The sequence below is a fragment of the Marmota flaviventris genome, chromosome 1 (assembly GCF_047511675.1).
Source record: "Marmota flaviventris isolate mMarFla1 chromosome 1, mMarFla1.hap1, whole genome shotgun sequence".
Taxonomy (NCBI): domain Eukaryota; kingdom Metazoa; phylum Chordata; class Mammalia; order Rodentia; family Sciuridae; genus Marmota; species Marmota flaviventris.
Window position 1 is genome coordinate 91,418,840 of NC_092498.1, and position 22,440 is coordinate 91,441,279.

Here is a 22,440-nt window from a genome sequence, read left to right on the forward strand (position 1 = left end):
ATCCAGTGCCTCACACATGCTAGGCAAGTGCTCTGCCACTGAGCTACAACCCCAGCCCATATTCTATCCTATTTTTATATTATTTGTTTCTCTTTACATATTCATATGTTTTATTATTTTTTTTTGAATTTTTGGGTACTGGGGATTTAACCCAGGAGCATTTTAACACTGAGATACATCCCCAGCCCTTTGTTAATGTTTTATTTTGAGATAAGGTCTTACTTAGTTGCTTAGGGCCTGGCTAAGTTGCTGAGACTGGCTTCAAATTAACAGCCCTCTTGCCTCAGCCTCCCGATTTACTGGAATTACAGGCATGTGCCATCATGCCTGGATCTTCATGTGTTTTAAGGGGTCTTTAGAATAGTTTACTTCTGCTGAGCACATTGGCACACACCTGTAATCCCAGTGATTTGGAAGGCTGAGGCAGGAGGATTCCAAATTCAAGGTCAGCCTGGGTAATTTAGCAAGATCCTGACGTAAAAAGGGTTGGGAATGTAGCTCAGTGGTAAAGCACCCAAGTTCAATCCCCATGGTGGGGGGAAAAAAACCAAAAACCAACAAAAAACAAACAAAAAGCAACAACAAAATAAAAATTCAACCCAAGTCCCCCTCTCCCCCCCCAAAATAAAAGAAAATACAGTTTAATTCTGTATTGTATGAACATTTTTTTGGTTTAAATAATTTATAGTAATGAACTTTATTTTGCAATTCAAATACTCTTTGGTCTCTTAGAAAGAAAACTTATAACCATTGTTTTGTTCAGGATATATAAATAATGTCCCCTATATTTTTCTTTCTTTCTTTTTTTTTTCACTGTATAAAATTACTAGGATCTGGGGAAAAAGTGAAAAGGGAGAATTATATTGGCCAAGGAGAGTGAGAGGTTTTAAACTACACTGAGCACATTCTCAATTATTTCTGAGGAAATCTGGGCCTTCCTTTTCTTTAATAGGAGATGGGATGACCTTCTATTCAGAGGATGTCCTTGGGCGGGGGTGGGGGGGTGGGGGTGGACTCTGAAGGATAATCCTGGTTCTGCCCAACTATTAAAGTTTTTGGTTCCCCTATTATTTGACTCCACAGAAGAGTCTTGCCATAAAAATATCTACCAGAGAGAACAATTTCAAACCCACCTCTGTCCAAAGATTTAGATCTCAACTAAGTTGGAAACTATACTTACTGATTTTCTTTCTTTCTTTCTTTTTTTTTTTTTTGGTACTGGGGATTTAAGCCAGGGGCACTTTACCATTGAGCTACTTTCCTAGTTCTGTTTTATTTTTTATTTTGAGATAGGGTCTTACTAATTTCCTTAGGATCTGGCTAAGTTCATGAGGCTGGACTTGAACTTGCAAAGTTACATATTGCTCATTTCATGTATTTCTGTTCTTTCCAAGCATTGCTATAGAAAAACTATTGCATGTTTATGTCCTACATAGACAAAAACATTAATCATTATTTCTGAATCCCCAGGGATTGAACCCAGAGGTACTTAACCATTGAGTCATATCCCCAGCTTTAAAAATTTTTTTTAATTTAATTTTTTAAAATTTTCTTTTTAGTTGTAGATGGACACAATATCTTTATTTTTATTTATTTATTTTTATGTGGTGTTGAGGATCAAACCCAGGGCCTCATGCTTGTGAAGCAAGTCCTCTACTACTGAGCTACAACCCCAGCTACCTTTTTTTGTTTTTATTTTTATTTTGAGGCAGGATCTCACTGAGTTGCTTAAGGCCTCGCTAAGTTGCTGAGGCTGGCCTTGAACTCATGATTCTCCTGCCTCAGCCTTCCAAGTTGCTGGAATTACAGGCGTGTGCCACCATGTCCAGCTTCATATATGTATTTCTATTAGAGCTTCTTCTGGAGTACCACCAGTGGGTTACCAGTATGCTGAGATATTGCTTGCCTTCAGTTTATGTCCAGCTATGAGCAGCTTTCTATGTTTTTCCAAGCATTGCTATAGAAAAACTATTGCATGTTTGTGTCTTACATAGACAAAAACATTAATCATTATTTCTCAAAGCCCGGATACCTGTGTTGTAATATCTTGAAGAGATTATTATATGTGAAGATTGCCTATTCCAGACTTACAAGACCCTATAAGACTGTATTCTCTGGAGTTGGGTGAGGTGGTGGGGCTAGGTATTTGAATTTTGAAAAGCTATAAAGTTGAGTGGTGGCACTTTGAAGTTTGAGTGTTATGATTGTTATGGAATAGAAGGTTGATGAGAGCAGTTTTGGATTTGTAGTTATACAGAATAGAGGCAGATTTTTGGAATGAACAGGGTGACAGTTGTATTTAAAGCCCTGAGAATAGGTGAAATTCCACATGGAGAGCAGTTGGAATTAAGATGTGGGAAGTGTAGGACTGTAATTTGGAGAACTCAAGCATTAAATGGGGAGTTGGGAAGAGTAGTCAGTAATTGATTCTGAGGAGGCTGGCAGAGAGTCAGATAAACCAGCTGGGCTAGTACCTAGGAGGGAAGTTTTAATGATAAGAAGCCTGGAAAGTTTCCATTCCATTTAGCAGCAAGTGGTTCATTGGTGTCTGTGATGAGGGTGTCCACAATGATAATGAGATCCAGATTTGCAGTGAGAGTGGAAGGTGGGGAGACTGAGAATTTATGCTTCCTTAAAGAAATTTAGCTGTGAAGGAAAAAAGGATGATGATGATGATATGGGGAAATGTAGGGATAATGGGTAAGATAGAGGCTGTCATTGGTATAGCAGGGATCCTGAGAATGTGGATAGAGATGGTGTCTGATATGTAGATGGAAAGGTTAACCTTGAACAGGCATGAGATCTTTATTCACCATGACAGAATGCAGGAAGGTAAGAGTGAATACAGACGTAGAGAAGTTTGCGTGAATACTGATGAACTCTATAAGATCCATTTGATTTTAGTATTAGGAAGGTTGGTTAATTAAACAGGGGTCTATACTACTACTATGCCAGATTTGGGATAGTTTTCAAATTTCAAAGCCCAAAACACTTACAAGTGCAGATTTTAGTATTAGGAAGTTTGGTTAATTAAACAGGGACCTGTGTTTGATTTTGATATTGTCCTTGTTGAGGAGGTAGTTTTCTATATAGCCATTATAAATCTCTTAAGTGTATGTGTTAGGAAACCAAATAAATGGTGTATCATTTTCTAAGGAAATATGTTTCCTTTAAGCTCTCAGAAATTGAAGGAAAAAAAGCACAGATTGGCCTTGTTCTCACATTGGATGAACTTTGATAAAAAGTTCATGTATCCCTGGGCCTTCTTAATTGGCAACAACAGTTTCTTTTGAGTTTCTAGATTTAGTACTCAGTAACTCAAAGCCAGTATTCAGCATTTATATATGCTTTTATTTATTTATTTATTTTTTGTGGTGCTGGGGATTGAACCCAGCTCTTCACAAATGTTAGGCAGGTGCTATACTAGTGAGCTATATTTCTAGTATTTCAGTATTCTTGCAGGACTTGGGTATTTCCCTTTTCTGAGTACAGTTGACTAAATGATTACCAATCCTGTAGAGAAGGATCTTAGTCAAATTCACATTAGGTATGTGTGGTGTGATAGAAATGACTTACATATAAACTTGTCATTGTTCATGGAGAGCTGAGTCTGTGAATTAACTTTTATGTGAAAATGGGCAAGAAGCCATGATTGAGGTGTCTTCTTTTTTACTTACTTGAAATACTTATGGTTATAGACTTGAAAAAAAGGTCTTTGTGGATGTGATGAATATATTGTAGTGTTTTGTTACAATTTAATTATTTGTTTTTTAAAAATATTTATTTTTTAGTTGTAGTTGGATACAATATCTTTATTTATTTATTTTTATGCAGTGCTGAGGATCAAACCCAGGGCCTTGCACATGCTAGGCAAGTGCTCTACTGCTGAGCCACAACCGTAGCCCCACAATTTAATTATTTCTTATAAAAAAAGGCCTTAATGGCTTTCCATTTAATACTTTCTTGTTTGTTTAATTCCTGTGCAATCCCATATTAGTTAACCATAGCTTGAATCTGTAAGTTAGATTGTTACTTGGGATCTGGTTACTATAACAGTCCTGCTAACTATTATAAAAATCGTACATAGAGCCAGGCACGGTGTTGCACACTGCAATCCCAACAATTTGGGAGGACTGTGAGTCAAAGACAGCCTCAGCAATTTAGGGAGTCCCTAAGAAACTCAGGAAGACCCTGTCTCTAAATAAAATACAAAAAAAAAAAAAAAGGGATGGGGATGTGGTTCAGTGGTTAAGTGCCCTTGAGTTCAATCCCTGGTACCAAAAAAAAAAAAAAAAAAAAAAAAAAAAAATCATACATAGAATGGGGCATAGTGATGCCCAGTAACTCAGAAGGCTGAGAAAGGATGATCACAAGTTTGAGACCAACCTTGGCAATTTAGTAGTGAGACCTGTCTCAATGCAAAAAAAAAAAAAAAAAAGAGAGAGAGAGAGGGGGTCTGTGGATGTAGGTCAGTGGTAGAGTGCTTCTGGGTTCAGTTCCACTACCGTCCCCTCCCCCTACAAAATCATACATATACACTTTGCTTTTGAGAATTAGCTTGTTGCCATATGGACTTGATCATCTTGACCTTTTTATTTCTGAGTGTAGGTCTATAGTGAAGTCAATGCTTGGTTTTTCAGTGAGTTATAATGGGCTGAGGGAATGACAGGACCCAAAGAAGCTAAGCATGAATCATTTTATAAACTTTTAGTAACTCCATTATAACAGTATACTCTTATTCACTCTGATTAACATCCTTAGTTTTACTTTAGAAACCTGAAGAAATTTGTCAGCTCATACATTACAGTATGTACCTTCATGTCTGGCTTAATATGGAATTTTCAGTAGTCATATTAGTTGTAGAATTTACAACTATGATTGAATCAGTTCTTTGATTAAAGAGTTTGCTTTGATTGTTAAATTATGACTGATAACAAATCAAGGCTTAGGAAAAAATGTAATACATTAGTATACTTGAATTTTGGTGATGTAAAATGATTTTTGAAGAGCTATGAGTTATTCAAATAAATTCACTTTAAATGCATCTTCTATTGGCACAGTGGACTTCTATATGAAGCAAGACTGATTTTATTTTCTTTTAGACGTTAGGAAGTTTATTCCCAAAGATATTTTCTAATGTTTGTTTCTGTCTACATCTTCTTTTAAAAAATCTCTCTACAGATAAAATAATTGTGGGTAGCTTTATGGGATACCTAAGAATCTTTAACCCTCATCCTGTAAAAACAGGAGATGGAGCTCAAGCTGAAGATTTGCTCCTGGAAGTCGATCTACGAGATCCCATACTTCAAGTGGAAGTAGGAAAGTTTGTTTCGTAAGTACAGCCCACTAATTTTGGTATTTTTGTCTTACTTGGAGAGCATTTCAGTTCTTTACTATGAATCTTTTGTGAATTCTTCAAAGGAGACTATATATGTATCCTTGACATTGTCATGTAGGTGTTTTTCATTTTCTGAATTTTTTTTTTTTTATAAAAACCTTTAAGATAGAATAATTTTGGATCTTTTTATAGGAACAAATCTAAGGTACCTGGCCCATCAATGACTTAAAGGAAATGAGACGAGCTTTAAAAAAAATGACCAAATAAAGATATACTAAATTATCACTGCATGCCTGTAATCCCAGCCGTTTGGGAAGCTGAGACAAGAGCATCACAAGTTCAAAGCCAGTCTTAGCAACTTAGTGAAGCTCTGAGTAACTTAGTGAGACCTTGTTTCAAAATGATAAATTAAATAAGGGGTGAGATGTGGTTCAGTGGTTAAATGCCATTGAGTTCAATTCCTAGTACAAAAAAAATTACATATGTGTGTGTGTGTGTGTATAAAATCACTATATTATTCAGGTTGGCCTTGAACTTACAATCTTCATCCTCCTGAGTTGCTGGTATGACCACTGTGCCTGTGGTCACTGGACCACCAGTCGTTTTTATTTATTTTAAAGCAGCCTCTGTAAGGGGTTGAGCTGACCTCAAATTGTGATTATCACCTTCAGCGTCTTAAGTAATTAGAATTACAGATATGTACCACCACTCCCAGTGGAATTCTTGCCTTTAAAAGCATTTTGACCTTTCCACTGGAAAAAAATAGGAAACATGATCAACATTCATTCTGTATTATAGTGCTATGTACAATTCTCATTTTTGTGATCATTTGGAAGGGGAAGAGGTTGACAGTAATGAGTGGATACTGATCTAGGTCTTTATAAACATTGTCTCAAGAATCTTATTTTTCAAGGCAGATAAAATCTGTATCAGGACAAGGAAACTTGAGCTTATAGTGTAAGATCACACAATCAAAACTTGATTTTGATTCCATATTCACTATCTTTCCAATTATTATACTCTTTTCTGGAATGTGAATACATAAAGAAATTTCTGAAGGCACTATCAATTATATGATAGCTGTGTCTCTTTGCATTTGTAGAATGAATAATAAGTATTTACATATCAATCGTACCAGTGCTTTGCAGATATTATCTTCTACAATTATTATTTTGTAAGTAAAATAGTGACACTCTGAACAATTAAATGATCACAGGTAAAGTAAGGTACAGAGTCTGAGTCCCAACCCAGGTGTTCAGAGTTCAATTACAGTCCTGTAGTTTTGAATAGTTAGTTTATAACAGAGATTGGACTAGAGACCTGCTTGCACATGTGGGCCTCTAGTTTTTAACTGTAAAAGAGCTGCCAACATTTAAGAACTAGGAGATTTCACATAAAACCCCTGCTTTCTGGTGTTTCATGAAAAATGTGGAGATCTGGCCACAAGCCCAGAACCAAATAGTAGCCACCTCCTCTAGCCTGGCCCCAGTCTCCAGTTAATCACAGTCATTTACACCTTTTCCTCATTAACATCCATTAGCTTGACCCTTGAAGACTCTGAGTTTGGGAGCTCTAGACTGTGCCATGCTGCTGTCTCTGGCAACCAACTTGACATGGACTAGGAAATGTAGTGGGGATATTGGCATTTTATTTTATTTGAGAGTCCAAAAAAATGTTTTCAATACTTTTAATAAATTTCAGATCTGGAAGTGATATGTGCCACTTACTAATAATGATTAGAATTTTGTGGTGCTTTAAGCTTTACAAGGTTCTTTCACATGACTTTATTTGATTTATTTGAAACCTCTTATTCTACAGAAGGGAAACAGGTTCAGAGAGATTAAGTGATTTGCCCAAAGTTATAGATGAATTAGTCAGAGAGCCAGAACCAGAAGTTGGAGCTTTTTACTGTGGAGAGTACTCATGACGAAGCCTCAGTTCTGACTCTTCTTGGGTCCTTAGTTGATTTCAATCTGGAAGGCAGGTCCTTGCAGCAGAGTATCTCTCCTCCTTCCCTTCCTTCCTTTCTTACTACCCTCTTCCGTCCTTCCCTTTCTACCTCTCTTTAGAAGGTCTTGCTGTGTTGCTTATGCTGGCCTTGAATTTGCAGTTCTCCTGCTTTAGCTTCTGGAGCAACTCAAATTACAGCTGATGCCTCTGTTCCTGACAAGACAGAGTATTTGAGGATGTTGAATTGTCAGTTGTCCTATTTGTTGTGACATTTATTTTTCAGTTCAGAATGTTTTCTAATGAATTGTTTACTCATAGTAGGTATAGTTAGATCTTTTTGTAATCATTTAATAACTTTTTGGTTATATTGAACATTAATATCTAAAAGCATTTAAAACATTTCCTATTTTTCAGAGGTACTGAAATGCTTCATTTGGCTGTGTTGCATTCTAGAAAACTTTGTGTCTACTCTATCTCAGGTAAGAAACATTTATTTTCAATGTGGAATTTATATTACAAACTGGATTCCTTACTATAAAAACTGGGTTCTTTACTATAATAATAGATATTTTCTTTCTTTTTTTAATTTTATTTTATTTATTTTTTTTGTACTAGGGATGGAACCCAGGAGCACTTAACCACTGAGCCACATCCCCAGTCTTCTTTGTATTTTATTTTGAGACAAGGACTTGCTAAGTTGCTTAGGGTCTCACTAAGTTGCTGAGGCTGGTGTTGAACTTCTGATTCTCCTGCCTCAGTCTTCCTAAGCTGGTAGGATTACTGGCATGTGCCACTGTACATGGCTAAGAATAGATATTCTCTAGTGCTGATTTGGGGGAGAACACAAAACATTCATTTGAAGTTTTTTTTTTTCTTTTTTTTGTCTTAGCATTTTTCTATTGTTCATTACTTTTTCAGAGACTTAAAAGTATTACATTTTCTTGGTCTGTTATTTCTATGCATATTGATATTTCTAGCAGAAGGTTTCTTGTGATCTCCTTCCTCTCAGGAATTATGTTCAGGATTGCCTATGACTGATCTAGGCTACTTCTGGATACTTGGGACTCTTGAGTCCCCACCCCCCCATCACTAGTAATTGAACTCAGGGGCACTCAACCACTGAGCCACATCCTCAGCCCTATTTTGTATTTTATTTAGAGACAGGGTCTAACTGAGTTGCTAAGTGCCTCACCATTGCTGAGGCTGGCTTTGAACTTGCCATCCTCCTGTCTCAATCTTCCAAGCCGCTGGGATTACAGGTGTGCACTGGAGGGACTCTTAAGTGTTCAACAGTACCAGCAAAATTCATAGATGCTGAGTCATAGTGGTTTGAAATACATTTTCTTTGGTAAACCTCAAGTATTTTTTCTTTATAGTTCAGATTTCTTGGCTTTGGTTGTCTTCACTTCATTTGACCTCAGGGCACATATTTTGAGGCTTAATCAGATTTCATTCTATGACATGGTTCTGTGGGCAGAAGTATAGTAGTTCATTGTGCTTCTGATTAAAATTAAAAGATAACTTCAATTTCAGTTCTTAGGTAAATTTTACTTCAACTTCAGAGTTATTTTTGCGTATATTGATTTGGAGAATTTCTTATATGGCTCTGATAAAGCTAAGTGTCTGTAGGGCTGTTCTGTACAAAAGTGATACTCTGTAGAGAGTTTGCTCTAAAGACTAGTTTCTAGAGTTTGAATTTCTCAGATTCATTCTCTCTCTTTGGGTTTTCTTTATACTTTGCCTTTAATTTGACTAATAATTTTTACTTTACTGACACTTAGGTAGTCTCTTTTTGGGGTGAAGATCTATTAACTTTCTAAGGCAGGCTTGGTAACCAGGGATATGGTATTTGGTAGATATCCAGGAACTTCTTTGAAAAATGAGTGTATGAATTTGTGGGTGATGCTGAAGCAATTGACAGTGGCTTTTTATTATTCTTTATCATGTGATGTTTTCCTTTTATTTCTCTGTTATCTCTGTCAGTTTCTTTTCCTTTCTGTTTATATCAGAGGCCTGATGGAGTATACTTTCATTGGTTTCAGGTAAAAGATGCTGCTCCTCCTAGTGATAGGATATATATTTAGTATTAGGATATATATTTAGTATTAGAGTAAGTAGAGAAGTTATGATATAGGTTATTATATTGCATGGATCTAATCCTCTTTTTTTGATTGGGAGCATGTTAATTACTAGTGATATTTTACTGACTCCATTAACACAGGCAATGGAGGAAGAGAACTTACCCACAGTTAATATTTAGTCCCTTCTAGAGGGCCCATTGGGCTCTAAGCAGGGCCTCTTAGAAACTAAAAATTAGATTAGATTCTTAGCTTTCCTTGGTCGCATTTGAGATAGGCTCAGAAAGACAGAAACCTCTAAAGTGCTTCTGGGCTTAAAGCATAGGCTGGGGATAAAATGTTTTTCTAAAAAGCCTGCTGGCATGTTTGGTCACAGTTTGTTTATGGGACTGTGGTATCTATCCTCCAAATTAGTGTTGAAAATGAAAGTTATTTGCCACAGGAATGGTGATTTTTATTGCTCTTTTATTCTTTGTTTTCATTTAAAAGCTTTATGTTCTCTAGAGACCAAGATTTGTCCAAACTACATTCCCTTATGCCCCACCTCACTTCCCTTCTGTCTCTGATTTCTTCATTCTCTTATGATATTTGTAAACTGACAATTTCTCTATTTTTCCTGGCATGGCTTAAATTAAGAGGCATGGGAAATCAATATTTTTGTTCTTTTGAATGTTTCTTGAGGTTCCAGATTGAACTTTTACCTAGCTTTTACTGTAACATGGGAAGCACAAATGTTTCTAGTTTAAATAAAATGACTGGTGTTGGGAAATGAAAATATTAGCTGAACTTGACATCCTGTCCCCTGACTGCCTCCTCCCGAAATATTTTCTTTTATTGTCTGTGTGCTTCTGAAAAGGATTTGAGGCAAACTGAAGATCTTCAAAGTAAAGTCTCTTGGACATACCAAATACCCACTGCCAGACAATTTTTTCCCCTGGTACTGGGATTGAACCCAGGAGTGCGCTACCACTGACCTACTCTCCCAGACTTTTTTAAAAAAGTTTTTAAAATTTTTTAGTTGTAGTTGGATACAGTACCTTTACTTGATTGTATGTGGTGCTGAGGATCAAACCCAGGGCCTCACGCTTGCTAGGCGAGCGCGCTACCACTGAGCCACAGTGCCAGCCCTTTCCCAGACCTTTTTATTTTTCATTTTGAGATAGGATCTCACTAAGTTGCTGAGCATAGCCTCAAACTTGAGATCCCCCTGCTTCAGCTTCCCAAGTTTCTGGGATTATAGGCATGCATCAGTGTGTCCAACCACCCCAGCCCTTTTAATTTTTTGAGACAGGGTCTCACTAAATTGTCAAGGTTGGCCTTGAATTTGTGATTTTCATACCTCAGCCACCTCAGTCACTGAAATTGCAGGCATGCGCTACCACCACAGGCCCAAACAGCCCTTAAAAGTCAGAGACTACTGTGCTAACCTTTTTTTGGTTAGTGATGTGTCATTAAATGTGTGCTTAATTGAAATAATAGGATCTTGCTGACCTGAAGGTAGCCCATTTTACCATACTGTAGTAAGAGAAAGCATCATGTGGCATCTGATTCTTTCCCTCCTTCCTTTCTTTCACTGGGGATTGAACTCAGGAGTGCTTTCCACTGAGCTACATCTCCAGTCCTTTTTATTTTTTAATTTTGAGGCAGGGTCTCACTAAATTCATGAGACCTTGAACTTGAGATACTTCTGCCTCAGCCTTCTAAGTCCCTGGAATTACTGTGGTATGCCACTGTGCCTAGCCTCAGGTTCCTTTTGATGGGCTTCAGTTTCTGAGTAAATGCTTACAGATGTGTGAGCGATATTGAGTTTGTACTTGTAGTCTTTTCCAATTGTATGCAAATGTGTACTACATAACATAAGTGTAGTACATAAATTCATAACTAGTCAGTACAAATCTGACTACTTACAGATTAAATTTTTTTTCTTGTAGTTGTAGATGGACAGAATGCTTTTATTTTATTTGTTTGTTTTTTTATGGGGTGCTGAGGATTGAACCCACTGCATCACACATGCTAGGCAAGCAAGTGCTCTGCCGCTGAGCTATAGCGCCAGCTCAACTTACAGAATTTTAATGGTTGCCATGAGAAGGATAAAAAAGATGTGGTTCTTTATGTTTGATGGACTTATATAATCTAATTAGTTCTTTAACTCAATTAACGTACTTGATCTGTAATTAACTCACTGAACATCTTTAGATTGTGGAGTAGTGATCTAAAATTACACTGAAAACTGTCACCAAGGAGATCTTTGATTCTTTCTTTGACTTTTGGTTTTCTGGAGTTTTTTTTTTTTTTTTTTTTTTATAAATCAAATTTTCTTGTGTGATAAGACCAGTAGAATAAATGTTCTAAATATGTGTTTACTTTCTTTTTAAAATTTTTTTACTTTAGTTATACATGACAGTAGAATGTATTTTGGCAAAATATATGTAAAGTATAAGTTATTAGGTTCCCATTCTTATGTTTGTAGTTACTTTCTAACTGAAATTTTTTTATTAACTTCAGCTTCATGTAGACAAATCATATACTTACTATATTCAGTCTACATATCTAAGGACAAAACCTGTATAATTTTTTATCTTTGTGGAAATGTAATTTTTTTTTTTAAGATGGACACAATACCTTTATTTAGATTTTTTTTTTAATGTGGTGCGGGGGATTGAACCCAGTGTCTCACACATGCTAGGCAAGTGCTCTACCACTGAGTCACAACCCCAGCCTACTAATTTTTAATTTGGTATCATTGATGCTTTTATAGGAAAAATACAAATCCTATTATTATTTTATGCCAAATGTGTTTAAATATTAACTGCTGAATCCAGTATTCACTGGTGTGAATTTTTTTTTTTTTAGATGAACATATACCTTTATTTTATTTATTTTTATGTGGTGCTGAGGATCAAACCCAGTGCCTCATCCGTGCTGGGCAAGCTCTCTACTACTGAACCACAACCCCAGTCCCCTGGTGTGAATTCTTTTTTTTTTTCTTTTTAAACATTTATGTTTTAGTTATAGGTGGACATAATATCTTCATTTTCTTTTTATGTGGCGCTAAGGATTGAACCCAGTGCCTCAGGCATACTAGGCAAGTGTTCTACCTCTGAACCACAACCCCAGCCCCCTGGTGTGAATTATTATTATTATTATTTTTTACATATTTTTTAGTTGTAAATGGATCTTTTATTTAATTTATTTATTTATATGCAGTGCTGAGGATTGAACCCAGGGCCTCACACATGCCAGGAAAGTGCTCAGTCTACCACTGAGCCACGACTCCAGCTCCTTAATGTTACTTTTTTTCTCTCATTTCCTTTTCTTTTTCATTTTCTTTTTCTTTTTTTTTTTTTTTAAAGAGATAAGGTCTCACACATTTTCCAGACTGGCCTGGAGCTCCTGGGCTCCAGCAATCCTTCTGCCTCTGCCTACTTAGTATTGGGACTATAGGTGCAGGCCACTGCACTTAGCTTGCAGTGGCATATTCTTGCTACTTTAATTTGGGAAATTGTTATTGACCATATCTGTGGACATTATGATCTTTACTGAGGGGAGGACCAAATTCCCTACATGTTTTTATGTGATGGATAACCAGGCATGAGGCTATATCATGCCTGACTCTGAAGACCTGGTTTGAGCAAATATCTTTTACCAGTTATGTGATTTTGGGGAAATTTCTTAAATTTTTTTTTGAATTTAAGGTTGCCTTTATTTTAAAATGGAAAAAAAATATTCTTATACTCTAAATGCACGTTAGTAAGTCATTTGGGACAAAAAACCCCAAACAAACAGATGCACATATTTATATATTTAGATTGTTTTAATGATCAAATACTACCCAGTTTGGGGACTCTTGTTTGTTTTCTGGTAGTTTAAAATTTTCTTTAATTTTTGCATTTTGAATGAATAAATGACAAAGATGTTTCTTCATTTTTTTTTTTTTTTTGAACTGCGGATTGAATTCAGAGGCACTTTACTACTGAGCTATATCCCAGCCCTTCTTAAATTTTATTTCGAGACAGGGTCTGATTGCCCAAGTTGGTCTTGCACTTGAATCCTCCCACCTTGGCCTCCCAAATTGCTGGGATTATAGTCAGGTACCACTGTGCCAGGCTCAGAGATGCTTCCTTATGGAGAAAGTTGTTTTTTGAATCTTTTTTCTTTATTCCTAATGCTGTACCTGATTGCTGGTCTGTAGCTCTAACTGTAAGGCTACCATCAGAGAAAAAATATGGGTAAAGAATCTTTTCTTGGGCTGGATGTGGTGGCACATGCCTGTAATCACAGTGGCTCGAAGGCTGAGACAGGAGGATCACGAGTTCAAAGCCAGCCTCAGCAAAAGAGAGGTGCTAAGCAACTCAATGAGACCCTGTCTCCAAAAAAATTGGCTAGGGATGTAGCTCAGTGGTTGAGTACCCAGTAACCCCCAACCCCAGTTCAATCCCTAGTAATCCCCCTGCCCCCCCCCAAAAAAAGGATCTTTTTTTTTTTTTTTTTTGTACTGGGGATTGAACCAGGGGTGCTTAACCACTGAGCCCTTTTTATTTATTTATTTGTGGTGCTGGGGATCGAACCCAGGGCCTTGAGCACATGAGACAAGTACTCTACCAACTGAGCTATATCCCTAGCCCCCTTTTTATGGTTTATTTCGAGATTGGATCTTGCTAAGTGGCTTAGGGCCTCACTAAATTCTTGAGGCTGGCCCTGTGTTGGATAAAGAATTTTTTCTTGACTGGCATGGTGGTGCAATCTTGTAATTCCAGCAACTCCAGAGCCTGAGGCAGGGGGATTACTGCTTCAGCAATTTAGTGAGCCCTAAGCTATTTTAGCAAGACCCTGTATCAAAATAAAAAAATAAAAAGGACTGAGATGTGCTCAGTGGTTAAGCACCTCTGAGTTCAATCCCCCCCCCAAAAAAACACAAAACCCAATCACAAACAAAACCTTTTCTCTTATGAAAAGAACTAGAGGATAATTATAGTTCATATGATCTATTAAATGCAGAGAAAGTGTTTTTTCTTTGTTTTGAAGGAGGTGATTTTGGCAAAGTTAAATTAAAACACATTACTTGCTGAGGGAAACTTAGAGAATCTCTCCATAATCATAGTATATAATGCATTAGGGGATTGAGTATTTTGAGAGCTGAAATGGGAAAATGCATTTCTGTAAAGTGTTGGAGATTTTTTTTCTTAGATACTTCAAGTCATTTTGTTTGCTCTGTTATTATTTATAAATGCAAGGAACTTAACCTCATTTATTTGAGAACTGAAATTAGAGTATTTTGTTGTTATTTAAATAATTACACTTCACTCAGGCAAGTCTAATAGAAATAGATAATAAAATGTTCCCCAGGTAGTATTTCATCTTATGGTGTAAAATCTAGCTGAGATTTAACTGGTTTTAACTGTGCTATGTTATCATTATGCTAATTGTTCATAATGTCTTAGTGCTTTGTCATTTCAATTTTCACTAACATTAAATCACTTGGTATAGAGCATGAGAAGAAATTAATGAGTTTTCACATAAACAAATATAAAGTAATCTTTTAATTATTTTCTCCTTAGGAACATTGGGTAATGTGGAACATGGGAACCAATATCAGCTTAAATTAATGTATGAACATAATCTTCAAAGAACAGCCTGCAATATGACTTATGGATCATTTGGTGGGGTAAAAGGTAATTTGTTTTAAATCATCAGTATGTTATTTTAAATGATAGATTTAGAATATTTGGTCATATTAAAATGGAGGATTTTGTAGTTTGAATCTTAGAGCAAGTTAAAATAAGATATTTTATTGAAAAGTTTGTATCCAAATATTCAAAACAATAAAAAAGGAAACTTTAAACAACAGATGTGTTTGATTTTCATATAACCAACAGCCTTTGTACATGGTCTACGGAGACATTTCTAAATACCTATAAGCTGACTGAAATTGAGTGTTTTTTTTTTTTTTGTGTGTGTGTGCTAGAACTGTGTGCCTGCCTATTTGAGGGAGATTAAGGGCTGACCTTCTTACTGACAGGCAGTACTTGCTGTATCTGCTACAGACATGGTGAAGCTGCAAACCCTTCTCTTCATCCTACTCATCTCCAGAGCTGCTGCATGGAGTTCTTATGGGTTGTTTTTATGCAAGAGCAACCGTAAGAGTGGACAAGTGAGGGCTGAGATATAGGCTTGATTCTGTTTATCAAATCACACTTTCTGGCTTGAAGTAAGTCTACCCTAGAGTAAGGGGTGCCTTTTTAAATTTCACAAAGGCATCACTTTTCCCAAGTACAGTTGTCCTTTGGTATCCTTGGGCCTTGGGAGATTGAGTCTAGGACTCCCCTTACCTGTAGATATCATAATCCCTTATGTAAAATCCCTTAGGTAAGCCAGGTATAGTGGTGTACCCCTGTAATCCCAGCAACTCAGGAGGCTGAGGCAGGAGGATTGCAAGTTTGTGGCCAGTCTCAGTAACTTAATGAAATAAAAAATAAAAAGGGCTGAGGATGTAGCTCAGTGGTTAAGCGCTCCTGGGTTAAATCCACAGTACAAAAAAACAAAAACAAAAATAAAAAATGGTGGTGGGGGGATAGTGTTTGCATATAACCTACACATATCCTTAGTATACTTTAAAATATTTTAGATTACTTATAATACCTAGTACAATGTAAGTACTATGTAAATAGTTGTTAGATTGTATTGTTTAGGGAATAATGACCAGAATAAAAAAGTCTGTACATATTTAATTCAGAGCATCTTTTTTTTTCTGTGTTGGGGATAGAACCCAGTGTTTCCTGCATGCCAGACAAATGCTCTACCACTAAATCACATCCCAGCCTTCTTGGATATTTTTTTTAATATTTATTTTTTAGTTGTAGTTGGACACAATACATTTATTTATTTTTATGTGGTATTGAGGATTGAACCCAGGGCCTCACATGTGCTAGATGAGCGCTCTCCACTGAGCCATAACCCCAGGCCCATTCCTTCCTGAATATTTTTGATGCCAGGTTGGTTGAATACACTGATGCAGAATGCTATAATAGGAAGGCTGACTGTACTGGCTGGTAAGGATGTGTTCTTCCAACCTTGGCATTTTTGTTTCTAATTAGCAAAAATGCTCCCTTCAGTATGTGTACTAGACCTAGAACTTCTGGAATCTCCAGGGCATGGTGCTTGTGTACATTACTGCTATTTGTGTGTTGGGAGTTCTTATAGATGGCCAGAGTTTTCTCACTGTGCTGTAACACGGAAGAAGAGCTGGTGGTGCTGGGTTGAGAACAGAAGTCATGTGGTGACACTTACCCATGTTATTTTGTGACTGTGGTTGAGTATGAATTTATATATGTACTTGTGCCACCTTTTGAACATGATTAGGAATTTTATAATATTTTTGCTCTTTTTGAGTTTATGTTTTTGTGAGTTTATTTTTTAACTGTTACATTACAGTGGTTAGTTATATTACATTTTTCTTTAATTACACAAGAAATGACTATTTTTGAAATATCTTTCATCTGTGTGAACTCCATTTTATTCATACATAGAGGTGAAAGCAGGGAGGGCATAGATGAATTTGGGCATACCAATTACCAAGCATAGACTTTTGTTTTGCAGTACTGAGGATTGATCCCAGGGGTGTTTTACCACTGAGTAACATCCCTAGTCCTTTTTATTTCTTGTTTTGAAACAAGGTCTCACTATGTTGCCCAGACTAGCTTCTAACTTTAGATCCTCCTGCCTCAGCCTCCTGAGTTGCTAGGATTATGGGAATGTGCCTCCATACCTGCACAATCATAGATACTTTTGGTAGTGATGTGCAGCTAAAAGTTTGCTGTCACCTAAAGTGATGTGAAACAACAGTTGGTTAGATTGCATAATTACTTAACTCGAGTAATGGGAATGTTTGCATTATTTGAGGAGTGTGGGAAATGTTTAGAGTTAATGAAGAGAAAAGAGAAAGAGATTTATGTGAGAAGCAAATTTTAGTCAGTACCTCCTTCCACTCTCAGCTTTTAGAATTGATTTTCACTGTTTTTTTTTTTTTTAAAGTCTGACACCATTGGGGGATTTAGGTCTCCCTTTGCTATTTTCAACTTATTTTTCCCTGTCAAATCCCCAGAAGCAAATTGCTAAATTCTGTATTCCATCTGGATTCCAAAAAATTGTAATTAGAGAAAAAAAAGTGCTTTGGCTAATTAAAAGTAGTTTTTTAAAAATTATATCACAACATTTTTTTTTTGAGTACTGGGAATTGAACCCAGGAATTCTTTATCACTGAGCTACAGTATCTCCCAAGCACTTTTAATTTTTATTTTGAAGCAGGGTCTCCCTAAGTTACTAAGTTACCTAAGTTAAGGCCTCACTAAACTGATGAGTTTGTCCTCAAACTTGTGATCCTTCTGCCTTAGATTCCTGAGTTGCTGGGATTACAGGTTGGAGCCACCACAGCAGACTCATGACAATTCTTTAGATCACATAGCAAATGTTATTTTATATAGATTATATTGTATTTTTTTATTTCTTTATCAGATCACATTAACCCAATTAAAGAATTTTCTTGCTTTTGTGTAACATTTTTTGCTGGACTGTATAATGGACCTCCAAAGTAATGTGATAGAATTCAGGACATGCTGTCTTAAAATATGGGATCATGGGGCTGGGGGTATGGCTCTGTTATAGAGCACATGCTTACCATGTATGAGGCCTTGGGTTTAATTCCCAGCACCAAATAAGAAGGAAAAAAAAAATAAGAAAGACAATTTGAAGAACACCATAGTAGCAGGGAGATTACTTTGACCTTCCCTCTACCCTTCTGCCCTGAAGCAGATCATTAGACTTATAGGAGAGGTGTGCTTCCTATACCCAAAGGGGAGAAGTATCCTTGTCTCTGAAGATGAAAGGTCACAGAGAAGAACCTGAATAATCAGGCTTTGCCGAGTACCTTGTTCATTACCATTAGATCATACCCCCTTGGCTCTATCATATTTTTCCAATTTCTTTTTTTCCTAGTGATCAATGTTTTTCTTTCTTTCTTTCTTTCTTTATTTTACAGTAGAATGCATTTTGACATACTTTGTACAAATGGAGCACAACTTCTCATTCCTCTGGCTGTACATGGTGTAGAGTAACTCCAATAGTATAATCATACGTGTATATATGATAATAACGTTTCTCATTCTACCAACTATCCATTTCTTTCTTTTCTTTTTTTTTGGTGGTGCTGGGGATTGAACTCAGGGCTTTTGGGAATGATGAAAATGTTCTAAAATTAGATTATAGAAGCCTGGTGTGGAGGCTCACATCTAAAATCGCAGTGACTTAAGAAGCTGAGACTGGAGGATTGTATGTTCAAGGCCAGCCTGGATACTTGTTGATCCTGTCTAAAAATTTAAAATAAGGGATTTAGGATGTAGCTGAGTAGTAGAGTGCCCCTGGGTTCGATCCCCAGTAACATACACACATCTACACACATACAAGCGTGTTGCACATCTCTAAATACATTAAGAACTATCGAGTGGTTTACTTTATAAGAGTGAACTTTGAAGTATATGAGTGATATCTCAATAAAGTTGATAAAAAATTATCCATAGGATAAAATCTAATGCTAGAGAGGTGAGTCATTCATTCTTCATGGTCATCTGTCTCTCTCTCTCTCTCTCTCTCTCTGTCTCTCTTTCTGTGCTGGGGATTAAACCCAGGGCCTTGTGCATGCAAGGCAAATACTCTACCAACTGAGTTATATCCCCAGCCCATGAAAATGTCCTTGATACTATAACATAAGTCATAGAAATATGGATGGGAATGTATATTAGAAAATGATCCAAAATATGGTAGTATAAAGTTGCCATTTATTTATTTTTGTCTTCTTCCTGCCTTTCCTTCCTTCCTTTTGTATATAAATAGATGTACTTTTTTTTATAGTAAGAAGAAATTATAGGTGATCTGAGAATGCTACATAAGTTTTGATGAGCTGATTCAGTAGATTATTATAAACCTATTGTTTCATTTGTTGAAATGAAATCTTTCTTCATTAACCTTTGCCTACATTTCTGATTATTTCCTTCGGGTAAAATGTAGAGGTTATTAGGTCAGATAATTATAAAATGACTTTTTTCTTCATAATAAGTAGCCTTTAATGGGCATATATGAATATACAACAGTGAATTCCAACTTTATGAATTACTATAAAGCACCAATTAAAAAAATAAAAGGAAGATCAGTAGAGTAGAAGGGGAGTAAGGGGAGGGACGAGGGGAGGGAAAGAGGAAGCACTGGGAACTGAAATGGAGCAAATTATATTCCTGCAGGTAGATTATGACCAAATGAACACCACTATTCTGTATAACTATAATGCACTAAGAAAAACATTTAAAAAAGAAAGCTTTTCCCTTGAATACTATACAAATAAATGGTACAAAGTATAGAACTTGGGGAGAAGAAAGCAAAAATCACCTCTAAGTTATGCACATTTCAAAAGTTTCATTTTCTAAACTTAATGTCTCACCTTTCCAGAAGAGAATGGGTCATTCTTTTAATTTGAAAAATTCCTAAGAGTTAATCTGGGTATAAAAAAGGGAAACTTAGGGCTTCAATAAAGGAATTAAATAAAAACAAAACTCAGCACTGCTCAGGAGTCTGAGGCAGGAGGGTTGCAAGTTTGAGATTTTCCATTCTCTCAAAGGGCTGGGAATGCAGCTCAGAGGTAGAACACTGATTTGGTCCCCAGTACCACAAAACCAAACCAAAACCCCTCCGTGTCGGGTTTTTAAACAAATATTATTTAACAATATTTTAAACAAAATGTTTTAAAATGTATTTATTTATTTTAAATAGGTATATATGACAGCAGAATGCATTTTGATTCATTGTACACAATTGTAGCAAACCTCTCATCATATGTGCAGTCATACATGTACCTAGGGTAATAATGTCCATCCGATTCTCCCCATCTCCTCTCCCCTCTCCTCTTCCCTCCCGTCTCCCCTCCCTTCTCTCCACTTTGCCCAGTCAAAGTTCCTCCATTTTTCCCAAGAGCACCGCCCCCCTACTTATGGATCAGCGTCCACTTATTATTCAGACTTTATTTTGGGCAGTCACATCAATGTTTATAGCAGCACATTCACAATAGCTAAACTGTGGAAGCGACCTAGATGCTCTTCAATAGATGAGTGGATAAAGAAACTGTGGTATATATACACAATGGAATATTACTCAGCATTAAAACAAAATGTTTTAAAACAAGGGAAGGCCGCAGAAGAGGCCTGTTTGTACCTGCATCAGAATTAGTTACCACTAGATGGCAGTCCTCTACAACTTTGTGCCTTTATACTGTCTGAATAAGGTATGGTATGAAATCACTAATGGAGGAATTTTGATCTCAAATTAACTCTTTGCCTCTTATTAAAAATAAATGTAACTTCTTCAAGTTGCAGAAAATAATAGTGTTTTTAAAAATAGTAATAGTGTTTTTAAAATTATAATACAAGTTCTGATTCCTCACATGTTGAAGTTTGAACATTAGAGAAGCACGTGGAGGCAAGCATATAAAGCAGGGTTTATTTACAAAGGGGTAACATAGACTTCTCCAAGGAGGGAGAAGGGGGCCATAGCAGGTGTCCTGGTATCCCCAGAAGTGAGGTGTTCTGCCCTTTTTATATGTCCTAGGCTTCCTTTGTTTTTCTGCCCTCTTCCTCTTTTCTTTATCCTTCCTGTGTACATGACTAGGCATTTGACTAGGCCTGGGAAATGCTCCTTGGGATGCCCAAAAGGTGGGAAACAGGTGGGCTGAAGGGAGAAGGGCAGGATGGAGTAGCCAAAGACACATTAATTAAAAACCTTATAGCTTCCTGTAGAGAGGGTCAATTCCTGGGATAGGTCACCTTAGCAACAGGTTGGATCGGGGCAGGTTCTTGATAAGGGTGGAGGAAGGGCTCTGAAGGAATTAACGTTTCAGTCTTTCAGGGGACAGTCTCCAACCTGTGGGACTCACTCAAAATTGGCCTCCTTGATCTGACCTGATTCAATTTACTTATTTATACTGACTGCCTGTATAATTCTGGCTTCAGTAACATAGAATATAATGTTAAAGTGCTTTCTAGCTGTGCTTCTCAAACTTTAATTTGCATTTGAATAACAAGGAGATCATGATAAAAACAGATTCTGACTCTAAGTCTGTAATTGGACTGGAGATTCTGAATTTCTGATGGTATTTCAGGTGATGTGAAGTTGCATGTGGTAGCCCTGCACCTGCCAAATGCTCCTTTTGAACCAGGCAGTCTTCTAAGCTCTTTACAGGTTGAAAACCTTGTCTAAAATTTAAAAAGTGAAGGCTCATAACCCAGGTTGTATGCATGTAGAAGATTGTGGTTTAAACCAAACTAATCTGCCACCCATATCTGGTCTGTGAGTGAATTTACCTCCTTTCCAATTCAGAATAAAGCTCTCCTTTTAGAAAGTTACTCGCTGGGTATGGTGGCATATAACTTTAATTCCAGCTACTCAGGAGGTTGAGGTTGGTAGATCACATGTTCAAGGCCAGCCTCAGCAATATGGTAAGACTATCTCAAATAAAAGGCAGGGGATATAATTCAGTTGTAGAATGTTTCCCTAGGATACAGGAAGCCCTGGGTTCAATCCCCAGTGTGGGGGAGGGTGATGGGATAGGATTGATTGGTGAGTGTTGTTTTGTTTGGCTTAAGTGTATAACTTTGATTCTTCATAGATTATGGGGAACTATGCTGAGTAATTTCTGGGCCATATATTTGATTTTTCAATTTCAGTTTTGTGGTTGGTGCTTTGGTTTGTAAGAAAAGTCCAAAAAATAGTCCCAAAGAAAGTATGATATTTTTTCTAACTATCGATTTTTTTAAATAGGGGATGTGTTTTTGTTAAATTCTTAATTTTTTTTTGGTTGTAGGTGGACATATAATACCTTTATTTAATTTATTTATTTGTATGCATTGCTGAAAATCAAACTCAGTGCTTCACATGCTCTACCACTGAGCCATAACTCAGCCTTGAGGAAGATATGTTTTGAAGTTAATATTTTTTTTTGTGGGGTACTGGGCACTGAACCCAGGGGTGTTTTACCAC

General features: G+C 36.7%; 1 protein-coding gene across 3 annotated transcripts in view; it reads left to right on the forward strand.

Moving 5' to 3' along the window:
- Positions 1-22,440, forward strand: part of Bbs9 (Bardet-Biedl syndrome 9) — a 507,346-nt gene that overhangs the window by 11,070 nt on the left and 473,836 nt on the right. For all 3 annotated transcript variants that reach the window (XR_011706693.1, XM_027939697.2, XM_071608408.1), the window contains exons 3-5: positions 5,182-5,332; positions 7,703-7,767; positions 14,925-15,038. Coding sequence is in view for 2 of the 3 variants with exons in the window: in XM_027939697.2 (XP_027795498.1) it covers positions 5,182-5,332; positions 7,703-7,767; positions 14,925-15,038 (330 nt within the window). In the remaining variant the exon portion in view is untranslated. The remainder of the gene's footprint in view (positions 1-5,181; positions 5,333-7,702; positions 7,768-14,924; positions 15,039-22,440) is intronic.